We start from the raw sequence: 18,455 nt of genomic DNA, 5'->3' as shown, positions 1-18,455 counted from the left end.
CAATCACTCCACAAAAATTCTTTCTATAAAGTACTATTAGTTTATAAATCATTCATTTTGATATTTGACCAATAATATAATAATAATTTTTTTAAATTTATTATAACCATATAAAAATATTGTTATATAATAAATATTATTATTAATAAAGTGATATTATTATTTTAATATATTATAAAAATATTAAAGAGTATTATTATGTTATAGTAATATTATATTAATATAAAATGACCATCATAATACAATAATAATGATAATGATACAATATTATTATAATATAATATTATTATTATACTATATGATATTGTATTATAAATTGTTATTATAAAAGTATGTTTTTCCTTATAAATTATTTAAAATTATTCTTTTTTCTAAGGTGAGCTTTGTACGGAAAAAACTTCGCAAGAAACTCAAATAGAGTTTTTGCCTAAGAACTCTAAATTGAAGTTTTTTATTTATTTAGTTTTTAAATGAGTCAGAAAGATGTTTTAAAATTTTTATTTATTTTTTATCTTCTTAAAAAAGGTGCCAGATTAGGCCAAAAGCCAACTTTTACAATTCTTGATCATCAATTCATATAAAATGGAAGGTAAAGGGGAAGGCCCAACCACCTAAGAAGTGACAACCCGCCAGCCCGTCGCTCTTAGGGTCCACAAAATTAGACGAGGGTAGTTCAGTCAAGTCTGGACTATTTCATAATTTCATTCCGGATATACCCCTTGGAAACCCAGGATGCCGTGTGGATGAAAAATGGAAAAGTAAAAAAGCAAAAAAAAAAAAAAAATCGGGGAGAGAGAGAAAGAGAGGAGAGGGGTGTTGGGGTTTCAGAACTCCTCTGGGGTATATTCCGTGCGTGGATCCTCTTCTTCGTTGGCATAAAAGGGAGGAGCGAAAAGGACAACTACATGCGTTTCTTCTCTTCCTAACGGGATCAAATTTTTGGTGCGTTCTTCTTCCTCTTTCCCCATTGCTAATCTCCTATTGTGTCTTTGATTTGATGTTATGAGTTAGGATTTGTTCTTGGTTACCCTTTTTTTTCCCGCATTCCTTTGGATTCTTCTGCGTATTTTAGTTGTCGATGATGTTTTTCTCCCGCCTTTCCTGATGTTGTTATACGGCTATACTTATAAAAATCTCACCTTGGGGATCGTATACTTCGAAAAATTTGTTTTCGATCTGTTTTTCGGAGGAAAAAAAATTGATTTTGATGGCTGCTGATTGGCTGGGCCCTTGATCTTGATAATGGTTTTGAGAGTTTGCAGTTGATTTGTACCTATTGATGGATTGATCCGAGTTTTGCTTGGAGATCACGGAGCATTCGTAAAAGAATGTGGAATTCTGTGCGAAAATGGGTGGGTTGGCATTTATGTCTGTTATAAGTCTTGAAGCCCTTTTCATTTAGATGTGTTTTACTCGTTGAACTTCTTCACAAATGGCCTCTCTTATTGCTAAAGTACTGCAAGATACTTTTGCAGTTCGCATTATATTTTGCACTCCAGGTCGTGTTTTATGTAATTGATAGTCCTGAGTTTTACCTTCATTTTGGTCAAATTTAATTGGTTCCGGTGGATGAAGAATTTCTTCTCATGATACCAACGCTACTAAGTGCTTGAGGAACTGTTGAATGCTGAAAGACCAGTCCTTTGTTGGTTGGTTTATAATGAAAAACGTTTTTCATGTCATTTTCTGGGAATTTATATGGTCGGTTTTGTTTCTTTTGATGGGATATATTCTTTTCTGCAAGACTTTTTGTGTCTAGCATTAAGATTTGTGGATTCCCAGCTGATCTTTTATTCCCTGTTTGGAACATATTGAGTTTGGCTTGACAAAATTAGATAATTAAACAATTTGTGAGTGAGATGCTGCATATGCAAATTTGATTTTTCTAATAAACTACCCAGTTTTAAAATTTGATGAAATGCAGGCTTTTTGGAAACATTTTAACTGCATACATGAAGGTCTATATGATAGACATACATAACCTAGTGTAGAGTAATGTTTGAAAGAAAAACCTTTTCTTTGGATTTTCTTGGAACCTATCCAGTAACACCTACATGTTTCAATATCTTTTTAAACCCAAAAAATTCAAGTTCCTTTGCAAGTTTTTCTTAGATATTCAGTCTTGCCATCTGCAAGAAGCTTAGAAAACTATAGAAATAGGAGCAGTTTTACCCTGGTTCTCTCATTGAAACTGACCATTTTGGTAAAAACATGTTGGGTTTTGGCAAAATTTAAATGCTGGTATAATGGTGATGGATGAATTACAGCTTGTCTTCCTATGCTGGTATTTTTATGGGAAGTTATACACGTAATACACTTGCATAGATTTTGTTCAGAGGGAAAACTTTTAAGGTGTATTATCATATAACTTTTGACTTGAATATCAAGGTTTATAAGCTTTGGTCAAGATTGAGCACAAAGCAGTATAATTTTTTTGTTTCCTAATACATTGGTAATTTTCTTCAAGTCAGTTTTTATTTGATATTATTGAATTCCTGTGATTTTTTTTATATTAAATCTCAATAGGAGAATGGTCCATCAGATCAATGAGTTAATACTGTGGTTTTTTTTCAGGTTTTATCTAGAGAGAGTTCCCCTGCTGGCTGTTGATTCCTTTGCATGTTGTTTTATGATGGCAGAAGGAGTGAAATATGTTAGATAGATTGGCAAACTAGGTTGCTGAATATTTTAATGCATCTGAGAGGATGGACGTAAAATTGGTGCTTTAGCATATAAACAAACTCTCATTAAATGGATATGGACCTGTCCATGATCAGATAGTTTATATGTGCTTGCAAGGATAGTCTGTTATATGATTAGTCATAGTCCAATGGTGCAGGAATACTTCTGTAATGTGTAGACATGGTAAGCAGTCAACTATCAACTGTCATTGCAAGGTCGTAGGAACTCAGCCTGCATAAGATTGGACAATAAGTAGCTATTCTTTAAAGTAGTGAGATTTCAGAAGTGACTAGCGACATGAAGTAGTAGCTTATTCAGCTTTAGATAAGCTTGTTTTGGTTAAAATTATTGTCTGCTTAAAAGTTCATGGAGGGTTTGGTATCACCTTCAGCCACAGTAAAGCAGACACCCACTCGCAAATTTTGTACAAGTGGTTCTCAAAAAGATCTGTGGTTTATTTCAAGAGAAGGATCTTTAGCTGAACTAGATTCAGCTTTGTTATTACTGAAGAAGAATGGTGGCAATATTAACTCGAGGAATGCATTTGGCCTTACTCCTCTACATATAGCAACATGGAGGAATCATGTACCCATTCTGAAGAGGCTTCTTGCTGCTGGTGCTGATCCTGATGCGAGGGTATGTTGTTCATTTCCTTGTTTTTCAATCCTTTAATCATCTCATTGTCTGTTGTGCCCATATTCATGTTTTCTATTTGTGTTATGTTATGCAACACTCAATTGCTTATCTTCTAGTGTTAAGAGTTTTAGCTTATCCTTCAAAAGATAATACTTCTTCATAACCTTTTGTTTTTTATCTTTTGTAAAATTCATGTTTTCCACTGAGCTTGATGAACTTTGAACACCTGAAACATTATCTTTTCTGTGTTAAGGTATTGTCATTGAGGCTTTCTTCCTTGAGTAAATGTTACATTTTTTGCTCTGGTTCCATTTGCATTAAGAGAATGGCCACATTTGCCAGTAGCTTTGGCCATAATTATCGGTTACATGTGGAGTGTTATCAATTAGATCAGGTCAATGAGCCTGGGCCCTTTCTTTTCGAAGAGAGAAAAAAGGGAGTTGGTGGGGGATGAGGATGTATCATTGAGGGCCTATGAGTTATCTTTCCCTATTTATGGTATAGGAGTCTGAAACATTTTTAAACATTCTTGTTGGAAGGGTTGAACATCCCTCTTTTAATCAATTATCTTGAAAACATTCCCATTTATCTTCTATTCTTGTTTAGGATCCTTTTTGTAGCTACTTGCAATGCCTTTTTCGATATATGTTGTGATATTAGAAGGTAACAATCAACACTCAAAAGACAAGAAACAATAGAAGAAACAGATGATTCCATATGACTTACATAAAAGGACAGCTTTATACAAAGTGATCAGGTTGTGTTGATTTCGTTTGTTTTGAATGATTTTTTGTCGATGAAACGTACAAAACTAAGTGCATCTGATTGATACTTATCTATTCTTCTGACTGGGCATCTGAAGTTGGATAGCAGTCATACTTATTTTTAAGTATGTCTACCAAATCTTAACCAAACTGCAACCATTCTTTAGGCATGTTACTTGGCCTAGGTTACTTAATTGAAAGGAAAGTCGAGAAGTTTGTGGAAAGAGATTTCCAAGGTTGGGATATCTTTCTTGTGAAGATTTGCTCCATCTGAGAGGCTGAGGGAGAGGGAAAGGGTTAGTTTTTGGAGAAAGGTGGTATGTGAAATCCCCGTCATTTATTTGATATTTCTTTGGAGGTTAGTTTTCTTTGTCATAGATCAAATTGAGAGGGAACAAAGTGGTTTGATATTATTCTCTACAAGAATCTTATGAGAGGATAACTATAGAACTGCTTCTGAGCCACAGGTCATTTTAGATAACCTTCCATATTCTTCTTCCTGTGTTTTGTTTTTTTTTTGGAGGGGAGGGGCAGTGGGAGTGTCGGGGGATGCATTGTTTCCTCCTCCTCATACTCCCCGTTTTGTTAGCTGCTTCTTTATGCCATACTTCCTTTTATGGACATCGTTATTCTAATACTATCAGAAAAGCACTTCCTTTTTATGAACGTCGTTATTTTAATACTATCAGAAAAGCACTTAGGCATGAAGGTCTTTGATGAAAGCAGAATAAAATTATGACCTATGTTCTTAGGAGAAAGAGATCTTGACATGTTTTTTCCTTTATTAATAAATGAAAATTAAGAACATCTAATAAGGTTTATCTTTTTTCACCTACAAATCTGTATACAACTTGACTAAAGTCAGAGTAATGCATTGTGTTGAGAGTTTTTGCCCATGCTGAATGCTCAATATGATTGGGAATCATGTTTTTCCATGTCCCTTTCAGTTTTTTTTTAAGTAACATGCCAAATATCAAATTTGATTTCTATCTAATATCTATCCGTTTTCCACTTCCCCTGAGCTGGGGGCTATTTTGGGAACCTTGCACTTCTTGCTTTCTGGGATCTTTCTTCCCCTTATGTCTTCTCGACCTGTACCATTTTGGTTCAAGTAACTGGGATACCAGTTTCTTTTGAATGCCACTAAAAGATTGATTAGGCATGAAGGATTTGAATGATCTACTAATCTTGAAGTGCTTTTTGATAATACATGAAGTTAACCACATTTCCCATGGTTATGTGATTAGTGCATCTTTTAAAATCTGTAAGGTGGTAAACATGTTGACCAATGATAAGGTCAGTTTCTGCTGGAAATTTGCAGTCTTTTTTGAATTGACAATGGTTAGCAATCATTCTATATATTATTCAGTCTATACAATTGAGTAGCAAGTTTTGGCTCTTATTAGGGTTTAGAAATTTGTTTGCAAGTTGGAAGTTGCATGGAGCAAAACTACGTAGATGAGTATGTCATGTTATGGAACTCATATTTTTCATATGGATTGGAGCTTTGGCACAAACAGGATGTAACTTTAGATTGAAGATGCATGCATGCATAGTCCAAGGTTACCCACGAAACATTTAGTGTAAAATTTTACTCCAGTCAATCTTTCAGGCACCTTGATCCATTATCATTGGTGAGAATACTATCTAAATTGATGTGTAGAGGACGCTTAATGAAATAAAATTATAGCTCTATGCAGTCGCTTGCAAGAAACAGGAAAATTGAATGGTCCATTAATAGTTGAGTTAAAGTTCATGACTTCATGCTACTACATAAGTTTGAACCTTGCAGGGGAATTAGTTCTGACTGAGCGCTGGTCTATTACAAATAGAGAGTTCACTTGTCATTTTTTTTCGTTGAAGATCAATGTCTCTATGGGCTTCCAAGTGAGAAAACAACATTGAGGAATATGCTCAGCCTGGATATTTCTAACACCATTATACATTAACATTTCGGTGAAAATAATGGTCGTACGGCTACTGGACTTATTATTGCTGTAATTACTTTGAAGTGTCTATTTATATCATAAATGATCAATCAAATAATCTATTCAGGAGCAATAGACAACTGAAAAAAATCAAATTGACTCTCTTCCTCATTTATTAGCTTGGCTTGGTTTTATGATTTCTTTCATTTGTAGTCTTTTCTCTTACTCTCCTGGATCAAGCAATGAACATTTAGCTAAAATCAGCACATGTTAAAATTTTCACTTGGTTAGATGCAGATCTTAATTTAACTTGGAGTAATATTTGTTGTTGCTGGATTCATGAATGTCTGTGTCATTGGTCTGAGAAGCAAAATGTTTCTTAGTTCAGTATAAACTTGAATGGGGAATATTTGCTCGAGTCTGGTTGTTTTCTTTCTAAAATGTACACTATCTTTTCAGGACGGAGAGTCGGGATGGAGCAGCCTGCACAGGGCACTCCATTTTGGTCATCTTGCCGCAGCAAGTGCTCTTCTACAATTTGGTGCATCCCTCACTCTGGAGGACTCTAAATGTCGTACCCCAGTTGATCTTCTCTCTGGCCCTGTCTCTCAAGTTGTTGGAAATGCACTTGACTCAGGTACTTTTCTACTCATCATCAGAGGATATGTAAACTTTGATAAGAATTCATTCATGATATTGCAATTTATGTGAACAAACTGATCAACTTTTTACGGGTGATTTCTTGAACAGTCTTTGGATCAGCTAAGTTTATCAAGTTAACATTTGTCTGGTAGTTATTTTTGCTGCATCTTTGTTGTTGATTGCTTAGTTCTTATCATTTAATACTTATTTGAGTGCTTTTGAATCTTGCTGTGCAACAATTTCATAAAGTATGTCTATATAAATTTGATGCTTAAACAGTTCTCTATTTATCTTAGCTGCGACGGAAGTCTTCAGCTGGGGAAGTGGGACAAATTATCAGCTGGGAACTGGCAATGCACACATTCAGAAGCTGCCATGCAAAGTTGATGCACTCCAGGGCTCTTATATTAAAATAATTGCTGCTTCAAAGTTCCATAGTGTAGCTGTTGGTTCCAATGGGGAGCTTTACACCTGGGGATTTGGGAGGGGGGGTCGCCTTGGACACCCAGATTTTGACATTCACAGGTATCTGGTTGATCTGCGACTTATAATGCTCTTTGGAGTCAACATGATAATGATCAAGTGCATGCATAGTTTAGTGGATGATCGACCAGATTCAACTTTCATTGGTGACATCTTATCAACAAATGCATTTGTTTCATTTGACTTCATGTTCTTTAGTTTCTGATATCATCAAATGATTAGAATGTTCATAAATTCTATGTGAAAGATTGAAGACCTGGTTCTGGCATCTGTGCTGGATTGGTCCCAGGTTGGTATGATGTTGAGATTATAGTCTGTTGTGCCAGTACCGGATCCTGGACTGATTGCCCGGTGGCACGGGTCGGTATAGGCATGCGTCGTGCTATGCCGGGCATGTATCGACACAATAGAGGAGGTAGGGGAGAGGGCAAATAGAAGAGAGGAAAAAAGAGAGACAGAAGGGGTAGAGAGGTAGGGAGAGAGGAGGGCCGGCGGAGGCTGGCGACCTGGGCAGGAGGCGGAGAAAGGCTTCGCGGCCGGGCTCCTGTTTCGTTCGAAATAGTGGTTTGGCTGTTTTTTTAATTTTGCGATTTTTAAGTGAAGTCGGCAAGCCCGGAGGAGCGTCCTCCGTATAACTCGCCGGCCTTCGCCAGCCCTTCATCGGCCGGCCTCGACCTCTCTCTCTTGTCTCCTCTCCCTCTCCCTCCCTCTCTCGCTTGCTCTCTCTTTTCTTCTCTTTCCTTCTCTTTCTCCCCTTTCAGCAATGGAGAATCGTCTAGGTCTGCCGTCGGGACGGCTCGGTATGACTGGAACCATCCAGGTCCGCTGTCGGGATGGCTCGGTATGATCGGAATCATCCGGTTCGGAACAGTTGCGTCGACCCTAATTGAGATGCTTGTCTTGACCCTTGGGATAGGCTAGTGCCCCAATAAGGTAGCAAAATGCCTCCAAATCTCCTTTTTGTTTCTTTTGGTTTTTCATTGTTAATGTTTTTTTGTTGGGTTAAAGATTTTTAAGATCTCTTTAGTGACTTAAATAGGCACAATATCAAGATATCCCTTCTTGCTGGTTTGAAATTATTTCTACATTATTTTAATTATCAGTTTATTTCAAAAATAATATAATTTTATACAAACAAAATGCACATGAAAAAATATTGTTTTGTATGTTGATGCCCACCCTACAAGGCAGCCAAATTTCATGCCAAATGGGAGAATTTTGCCATTGGCCAAATAAATAGTTTAAAAGGAAGGGTGGATGACTTTACAAAATGTGTGATGATTACGGCGTAGAGGATGCTAGATCTATGCAAGGGAAGGCTTAATTTGTGCACCTTCTCTCTCCCTCCTTGACTCTTCTCTCTCTCTAAAAAGGAAGGGTGGATGACTTTACAGAATGTGTGATGATTACAGCGTAGAGGATGCTGGATCTAAGCAAGGGAAGGCTTAATTTGTGCACCTTCTCTCTCCCTCCTTGACTCCTCTCTCTCTCTCTCTCTCTCTCCCTCCCTCTCTCCCTTTTCCACTCTGAGCTCCATGTCATGGGTGAACCAAAGAGGGTAAAGGGAGCCAATAAGGTCTTTCTTTTTCGATGAGCTATCTTGGCTTGTACCAAGCGACCCAGCAAGGGAACTAGCCTATCTTGACAACTACTAATCAGGATAGTCGAGATGTCCCAATTCACCAGCAATGTCATAGGGTTCTCCTGGGTACCATTCTCTTGTCAGAATGGTACTATGGTAACAGAATGTACCAGTACTAGAAGGAAGTTAGTCCTTGCCATCTATACTGAAACATATTTTCTTAGAGCATCGGGGGAAATTTAAGGATTTTAGAGTACATCCTACTCTTCTTAATGAGTTTTTCTTATTAATGGAAATTTTATTATACTGAGTCAATTGATTGAAAAGAGAACCATTCAAGCCTAGGTTCAAGACAAAATGAGTCATCCTGATGATTTATGGAGTGCTAGAGTGGGTAACCATTTTTTGAAGTGTCAAATTAATATTGATTAATTTCGCTAGTAGTTTTGGATGTCTTTGGTAATTTGGAGGAAGCTGTGGCGAACCATGTAGCATAAATTATTGGATTATTAAAATGCAGATTTTAGCTACTAGTTTAACTTCTCCATTTATCTTAGTTATTTTGTTGTGAATCTACATTAGTTATCTCTAGTGGTTGACATGCTGAGCTTTAATCATTTGCAGTGGTCAAGCTGCTGTAATTACTCCTCGGCAGGTGACATTAGGGCTTGGGTCTCGTCAAGTGAAGTCTATTGCAGCAGCCAAGCATCATACAGTAATTGCAACAGAAAGTGGGGAGGTTTTTACTTGGGGATCAAATAGAGGTTTTATATGCTACATCTTTATCAGCTTTACTTTGTTGGTGTTGAATCTATGTGATTATCGGATCCAATTTTGTTAGGGCCTTTAAAATGGCTACTTGCTGTGTCTTAAAATGCATCCATACTGAAACTGTTTTCAACTCACGGAGTTTTCGTTGGATCACTATTTGAAATCTAATACTATTAATTGCTGTTTATCTATCAGCTATTACTGTCATTGTGCTTTGCTAATTTCCTTTTTTTGTTTCCCTCTCAACGATTACATGCAGAGGGTCAGCTTGGTTATACTTCTGTTGACACACAACCCACACCAAGGCGTGTTAGTTCCCTCAAAGTGAAAATAATTGCAGTTGCTGCTGCAAACAAACATACTGCTGCAGTTGCAGAGTCTGGGGAAGTTTATACATGGGGCTGCAACAAGGAAGGTCAGCTTGGTTATGGGACCTCCAACTCTGCCTCAAATTACACACCACGGATGGTTGAATACTTGAAAGGGAAAGTTTTCAGAGGAGTTTCAGCGGCGAAGTCTCATACTATAGTCTTAGGAGCTGATGGGGAGGTAAATATTTGTGGAAATGCTACTTGGTCGAATCTATATTTCATTACTGTTGCATAGCAATTTGTTGGAATAGGTTGGTGGGTTCAAGTTCTTGTTGGTTCAGGCTGTTGATGCTCAAATTGCAGAGACCATTCTTACCAGGAAATGCATTTCCCATGCACCTTACTGTGAGAGACGGGTTGCAAACAAATTTATCTTCCTTGCAATGTTTAGACAGTAGGGAAACATGAAAGGAAATACTCAAGGATGTAATAGGAAACCAGTAGGGAACTTGTTCAACTACTTTTAGACATTATTGGGGCCAATGACAAAGTTCTCTTAGAATTTGTACATGGATTCTCAAATGTTTCTTAATGTGACAAATTCAGATGATTAGTTCTTGTTTCTGACTCCTGCCACGTCTTCCCCACTTCAAATCTAATTATAATTTTCCGCATATTTTTCCCATAAGCTATGGTAATACATTTTACATGCTTGAATAAAAGAATTTAGTCTTACCTTCCAGTGGATCGGTGTTGGCCAATCCAATCCCACCGGCAATTTTGTGCTTTCTAACCAATACTTTCCAGTCTGTCAACCCCCATTACTGGACCAAACTTGGCATAAATTCTTTGCCCTGCTTGCTTGAACAATTCTGAGAGAAATTAAAACGTGAATAATCTAAGATCCTGCTGAGCCACTATGATCCATATGCTACCATCTTTAAGAACCAATTTTCAATACTGATTTAGTGCATCTACAGTTTCAGTCCATGTGCCTGTTTGGGTTTGGTTGAGATCTGTCTGTTTTTGCATGTGGTTGAATTTGATGAGTGGGCCCTATCTTCATTCTGATCCTGGTCTGCATGTGTTTTGATTGTTACAGGTATTTACCTGGGGCCATCGCCTTGTGACACCAAAGCGTGTTGTGATTGCTAGAAGTATAAAGAAAAGTGGAAGCACATCACTTAAGTTTCACCGGATGGAGCGTCTTCATGTCATCTCAGTTGCTGCTGGAATGATTCATAGCACAGTTCTTACTGATGATGGTGCTCTCTTTTATTGGGTCTCATCAGATCCTAATTTAAGATGTCAACAGGTGTGAATTTCTGAATATCGACTTTTAAGATTTATTATGATCTTACCATTGAGTTTTAGAATTTATTATGCTCTTGATTGTTTAGGAAAGGGCCCCGCAATAAATCATACATTTCCTAATTTTCTGTTTCTTGTTCTAACACTTTGACTTTCTTTTCACAACTTTTATATAATTTTTCTATTTTTCACAGATTTATTCAATGTGTGGGAGAAATATTGTGAGCATCTCAGCAGGTAAGTACTGGACTGCTGCTGTTACAACAACAGGAGATGTATATATGTGGGATGGAAAGAAAAATAAGGACGAGACTCCTATTGTAACTCGCTTACATGGTGTCAAGCGAGCTACATCTGTATGTGTTGGTGAAACACATTTGCTAGTCCTATGTGCTCTTTATCATCCTGTTTATCCTTCCAGATCAGATGAATGTCACCTAAAACCAATGGAAGACAACAGTGAATCAGAAGAATTAGATGAAGAAATCCTGTTTAATGACATACACACTGATAGAAGCCCTAAAGCCTTGCAAAATGTTGCTATCAATACTGGGGCTGTACCATGTCTGAAAAGTTTATGTGAAAAGGTTGCAGCTGAATTTCTGGTTGAGCCAAAGAATGCTATACAATTATTGGAAATTGCTGATTCTCTAGAAGCTGAAGACCTAAGAAAGCACTGTGAGGTACTCTTATGTTCATTTATGCTAAATTAAATTAGAATGTTGCCTTTCTCATTTGCTTTAGTTTCTTAATGCAAAGCTGACAAGTTAGTGCCCTGCAGGAGCTAGCTATACGCAACCTTGATTATATATTCACTCTCTCTGCACAAACTATTGCAAGTGCTTCACTTGAAATTCTGGCAAAGCTTGAGAAATTGTTGGATACAAAATCGTCGGAGTCCTGGAGTCACCGTCGCCTTCCCACACCAACAGCTACTTTTCCTGCTGTTATCAACAGTGATGAGGAGGGAGATAATGACATAGGATATCTTAGGCTTCGTGACAGTCACAAACCTGTGTCAAGAAAATATGAAGACTCAAGATTTGACTGTTTTCTGCAAACAGAGAGCATTGCTGATCAAGCTGTCTTCAAGCAAGTCAGAGCACTTAGGAAGAAATTGCAGCAAATAGAGATGCTTGAAACTAAGCAGTCTAGTGGTCAGCTTCTTGATGGCCAACAGATTGCAAAGCTTCAAACCAAATCTGCTCTTGAGAGTGCACTTTTGGAACTTGGCTTTCCCCTTGAGAAAGAATCCAGACTATCTTATCCTGGTTTATGCGACGGGAAGGGGAATAAGAGAGATGATTTATCTAGAAAACAAAGGAGGACAAATAAGCAGAAGGTGGCACAATCTGATGTTCTTTCTGTAAATAGTGAATTATGTGAGGAGCAGCACTTAGATAAGGAATTCCTGGCCGTCAAAACTCTTCAAATATCTAAGGAAAAGGTGAGATTCAAGATTTCTGTGTGGATGATATCTTAAACATATAATTGCTTCTTTGCTTGTGTATAATCACTGTGCTTATAGCCTGCATTTTGCCCCCTTTTTTTTTGAATTTTTCAAGTTCTTGTTATGGTATGGATGTATTCAATTTTGGTTTATTAGCATGGTGTATTTAAATGCTTATCGATGTATTCAATTTTGGTTTATTAGCATGGTGTATTTAAATGCTTGCTGAACCTTTTGTTTTTCCCCACTCACTTTTCCTGGAACTGTGTATAGTTTCAGCACTCGCAATTTTTCACATAAAACTGTGCTTTCCCAATGGAGTTGGAAAATTTTTTTGCCGTCAGTTGGTATAGAAACCAAGTTGTCCTTGTTTGTTTATGTTTTCCTTTTTTGATGTTTGCTTTTTTCATATATTGGATTCAGCGGGTTCAATATGAACAAAAGATTTAGTTAGTAGACAAAATTGAATAATGAAGATCATGTGTATCAAATTTCTATTTTAGGTTAAGAATTTTGAATATTTCTAAGGGATTTGATACCTTAAATATAACCTTAGATTGTGAAAGATGGTTTCTATCTCTTCTTAGTGAAGTATGGCTTGCTTTATGACAGGAAGAGGTTGAGTGGGGTGCCACCAGTAACATTGGAATCAGTGAAGACTGCTCTTTCGACAGCCCAAAAGGCATTTCTAAATCTCATAACAATAAGGCTTCCCAATCAAAATCATCAAAGAAAAAGAATAGGAAAGGTGGTCTGTCAATGTTTCTGAGCGGTGCTCTTGATGACACCCCAAGACATGCCCCTCCACCCCTGACACCTAAAAGTGAGGGACTGGCATGGGGTGGGGTTAAAATCACAAAAGGACTCACTTTTCGTGAGATACAAAATGAGCAGAGTAAGACAAAGGACATGATGAACCCTAGGTCAAAGGGCCAGTCTGAAGATCCAGTAGAGCCAGTAAGTAGCGGACAGATTCGACTGAGTTCATTTCTACCCGGGGCAATATCAAGCCCTATAGCTGTTGTCCCAGCCCGAAACACTCCAGCATCTGAAGGAGATAAGTGCACACCTCCTTGGTCATCAGCTGGTACTTCACCTGTTTTGTGCCGGCCATCATTGAGGGATATCCAAATGCAACAGGTATGAAAAACAATAAAGCCAGTTGTAACATTACCAGGCATTTTTATGTTCACAATTTTGTTCAGTACTAATGCTAAATTTTGTCCATAACTTTTCTTTTTATCAATATGTTCCATATCACAAATTATCTTACTAGTTTAGTGATATTTATACAGTGAGATTATTATTAAATCATGTGTTAAATAATCTTCATGAGACAGCTCAAGCTTTCATATTCTTTGTAGATTGGATATCCAAATTTCAGTTATTTCTAGGGAAAAGTTAAGTCATGTTATGGCATCCTATGTTTCCTTAGTGATGGGATTCAAAATTTAAATTTTATTTATATATCTCATTTGATCATAGTTATATTCTGCTCACAAAATTGTCCTCACTGGAAGCCCCAGATCAGTGATTTGTTGGATTCATGAAGATTCCATGAATGTCATGACCAGCATGTAACTGCAACAAGCATTTTCTTCTGTTTTTTTGTTTACCTTAGATATTGCTTAGAAGCTATCAATGCCATCAATATATTCACTGCCTACCATGTATGGTTTTCTTTTAATTTCTACTGCTTTCTTCTGTTGGTAAACAGATACAGAGAAGTTAGTTGCATTAAGCTTTCAAGTTGAAACAGGTCATCTGAACAATTGTTTTCAAACCTCACTTGAGCAGGAGAAAAAACAACAGTGCCTTTCCAACAGCCCTAAATCAAGGATATCAGGCTTTTCGGTTTCTTCTCAGGTTTCTCCATCAGAGGCTACCAGCCAGAAACATTCCGTCCCCAACCGCTGGTTCAAGCCAGAGACTGATGCTCCATCCTCCATCCGCTCAATTCAGATCGAGGAGAAAGCAATGAAAGACCTCAAGCGCTTCTACAGCAGTGTTAAGCTGGTGAAACCCCAGCCTCAACCATTGTGATCATTAGGAACATGTATGATTTAACCCCTTTTTCCAGTTGTAAAGGAGATTGTACAGATAGTTATAACTTTAGTCCATAGCTTGGTTCTGTTACTTAGATGAGTGGATCTTGTTGCCTTTTTATATCATTGAAATCCTACTGTTTATACATCTAAATTTGTGATTAAGATTTGAATATTAAGACATACAGATACATCAGACAAGTAAAAATTCTGATGGGCAGAACGCAAGTGAACAATCCATTAGAACACTTCAATCAGTAAACTGCATTGCCTATATAAATATGAACTAGTGACTTTGTTTTGTTACTAGTTAGTTTATTACAGAATTACTGGAAGAATTCTATAATTCCTGCCATGAACTTAGTTTAACCAGCCTTCGCGATACCTGTTGAAGTTCTATGAGGTTTTCCTTCTTTCCAGATCTATGGCCAACCTGCGGTTTTCACCTCTTGTTAAAATCCTTGAATACGCATCTCTAATATCATATTACTCTTAAAATCCTAATGTAGATTGAATGTGTCAAGATTTTAATGGTAGTAAGCTGATTCATAGCATATCCTTGAAGCTAGGGTTTGAACTCTGGTGGTGAGTGGTGGCATATTACCACCATATTGGCCGAAAAATTCCAAGTCATTTCTTCCTCATGCTGGCCTGGTTAGTCCATGTACATATGTGGGACAAATCTCTCCCAAAGCCCTTGTCAGATAATCAATTACCAAAAGAAAAAAAGGGCAGTTGTCAGACAATCAATGCATAAGCATGATGGGCAAACAGAAATTATTTGGCTTGCCACCAAAAAGTGCTTATTGAAATAAAAAATCGCATTTGAAATGGGTTATCCTGTTGGCTTGATTTGAACCTTTTTTTGCTTTCATTCTACAGCCCCAAAATAAACAGTCTTATGAAAAAAAGGAAACAAAAGAAAAAAGGAAAATTTTGAAAGCTATTTTTCTTTTGAAAACTAATGAGCGGTTCTTACTTCACATTCTGGGATTCCTCATGCCACTTCTTTTTTTCAAGTAATTTTGTGAAATATGCTGAGAAAATGGGATAAAACGGATTCAATTATTCATGAATTTTATGATGGTGTTTTTTCCAAGGCCGGCATGATTCATGATATATGTTCCACTACAATGTTGTTACAATAGTTACTATAACAATCATTTATCTTAATAATATAAATAAATTCAGATCAGTTATGTTGGAACAAATAATGATCATTATAATCATTATAAAGATCAATAACAATTTTAGTATGGTCTGTTGTAGTAGAATAATGCCAGTATCGAAACATCTGGGGAATGAAAGGAGTAAAATATGATAATGTTATTTTTCTATTTTAATATCATTATAACATTTATTATCATATCATGGTCATTATTTTCATAAATAATCACAATTATTTTTATAAATAATAGCATAAGTTGGGGAAAATGTTGGCCATTATAATCATCATCATGGTTTATAACAAATTCTGAAAGGCCCACTATAATAGAATAATATCATTATTGAAACCTTAAAGAAAACAAAAGAGTAGAATATAACACAATTAATTTTCTAATATTGTCTATCTTTTATCACAATATCATTGTTATGACTGCTATTATAGCCACTATTTTAATAAAAGGGTAATTTGAAATCGTATAGGTTGGGGTAGGTAATAGCTGTTAAATTAATGGTTTGTAACAATTCTGATTAGATCTGTTATTAGAAAGCATTATTATCAAAACCTTTTGGAAAAGGAAGGAACAGAATAAAATAGAGATAGGAGAGAAGAAAAGAAAAGGGAAAAGAAAAAAAACATAATAAAGAAAAAGAGTTGAGTGGCTTGAACTCAGCAAACAATAATAAAAAAAGGAAAAGCATATTGTTTGTTGTAAAATCTTGGTAAAAAATAGTTATACAGATGTGAACAATGACAAGGATATGAGTTAGATTTGGCATACATACACATATACATATTCACAAACATATGTGCATACTTATGCATATACATATATACATATCTACATACGTACGTACATATATATGTATGTATGTATAGATACACACATGTATGTATATATATATGTGTGTATGTGTATATATGTATGTATGTATGTATGTCTGTATGTATGTATGTATGTACACACATGTATGTATATATAAAACGTAGTGAAAAGCTAATTAATAATTATTTTTGTGATTCCTCATATATATTAGCCATTTTTGTTATGTACTTTTTATTTATACTAAAGTTGGATTGCACACTTTATTTTAAATCTTTGAATGTTTAACTACTCAAATTAATGATGGTTTCTCATTATTTTTTTAGTATAAATCACTTTCAGTATCATAAACCCTAAATTTGGACAGCTCATCATTGATATATTTAATTTTTATTATTTTTTAATTATTAATCAAACAAAATTAATAAACCAATCCTCTTGTTTAGTCTATCTTTAGCATTTTTATTTGGAGGAATTGACATCCAACGTCTAGGTCAACTATCAATTGATAAGTAGTCCTTGTCAATAGAAAAATATATTAATGCTACTGAATTTTGGCGACCATTTTTTTTTTACTTTCTAATCCTGTATGCATCTACATAATTGTGTGAAACACCAGAGGTTATTTTGTAAATACACATAAATATGCAAAATATTCGTCTTTGCTATGCGGGGAAATTACATGTAAAATGCTGATTGGGTAATTTTATTTCTATTTTTGTATATTGTTATTTAAGTGTTCATTTCATGTATCCCTTTGCTAGCATAAATAAAATATAGGCAGTTATGGAAACATGGGGGCTTTTATTTCAAATCGAATGGCCCGCCGCTACTATCTCAATAACAACGATCACTGACGAGGCACAGTGTGGGATCCACAAGCCCAATGATGATTTGCTGATAAAAGGAAAGTGGGAGTTGAGACCGGTGAGTTATAACTGATTGGCTCACTGATTGCCAAGCATGAAACGAACGGGCCAAAGCATGGATGGATGGATGGATCTTCCCCTTCATCATGGAGTAGAGAGAAGGGAAAATGATTGGTCAAAAAGATGATGGGACATATCACCAATCATATCATATGCAGAGGACCAAACCTCATAGCATTGCACTCGAGGGAGCAAGAAGAGAGGTTGGTGGGTTAAAAAAAAACAAAAAAAAAAAGGAAAGGGAAAACGAACGGCAGGGGGGAGGGGGCATTCCAAGCAAGGGAAGAGGGCAAAAAGTAAAGTGAGAAAAAGTTGGAAATCTCTCTGAATGAATGGGAAAACCTCATGAAGAAAGAAACCATATGCTTGGAAGCAATCATTCGTGGTTGATGTGCTCATGTGCCTCGCAAACGTAAAGCCACACGCCCCCACTCTCTCGCCTCCTCCTCCGTGTGTGAATTAGTTTAGTTGATTACCTTAAAACTTGGGTCGTGTAAGGGTGCTTTATATCTCATTGCATTTGCTTAAGCATGACATTTGTTGGGTGGTCTCACATCACAAAAAAAAAAAAAAAAAAAAAAAAACAAACAAACATTTGTTGGGTGGTGCCATGGTCTATATTAATTGTAATATCTCCATTTTATTTGTTTTGAAGGAATGATTTGAAACACAATGATTGAAACTTCAAGTGAATTATGACTTTACCTGGCTTAAGGATGAAAATGAAGACCCGGATTTTATTACTATGGGTTCAAGTTATATCTTTCGCACGAAAGAGCGATTGTTCTTCTTTCATAATATCAACCATTGGCTCGTATGTTGTACAAATCTTAAATCACTTTAAGCTCTTCATTTATTTATCTACACATATTTCAAAGTAATTATTGCATGATCCAACAGTAGATTCGTGCGAAGGAAGCGGAAATCCTTCTT

At 36.3% G+C, this 18,455-nt stretch overlaps 1 protein-coding gene across 2 annotated transcripts; it reads left to right on the top strand.

The window, feature by feature from the left end:
* Positions 1-777: 777 nt before the first annotated feature.
* Positions 778-14,788, top strand: LOC103698035. Of its 2 annotated transcripts, none has more exons than XM_008779987.3 (11): positions 778-942; positions 2,575-3,318; positions 6,470-6,647; positions 6,949-7,177; positions 9,342-9,481; positions 9,748-10,037; positions 10,902-11,114; positions 11,305-11,793; positions 11,892-12,557; positions 13,173-13,700; positions 14,358-14,788. In XM_008779987.3, exons 2-11 carry the CDS (start codon positions 3,049-3,051, stop codon positions 14,601-14,603), a joined length of 3,249 nt encoding a protein of 1,082 aa, XP_008778209.1. In that variant the 5' UTR covers positions 778-942; positions 2,575-3,048; the 3' UTR covers positions 14,604-14,788. The 2 variants fall into 2 exon arrangements, with proteins under 2 accessions (XP_008778209.1, XP_038975929.1); XM_039120001.1 differs by lacking the exon at positions 778-942 and adding an exon at positions 1,006-1,352.
* The last annotated feature ends 3,667 nt before the right edge of the window (positions 14,789-18,455 follow it).

The sequence above is a fragment of the Phoenix dactylifera genome, unplaced genomic scaffold (genome assembly GCF_009389715.1).
Source record: "Phoenix dactylifera cultivar Barhee BC4 unplaced genomic scaffold, palm_55x_up_171113_PBpolish2nd_filt_p 000682F, whole genome shotgun sequence".
Taxonomy (NCBI): domain Eukaryota; kingdom Viridiplantae; phylum Streptophyta; class Magnoliopsida; order Arecales; family Arecaceae; genus Phoenix; species Phoenix dactylifera.
The sequence above is the reverse complement of the archived record's forward strand: the minus strand, read 5'-3'. Positions and strand labels throughout refer to the sequence as shown.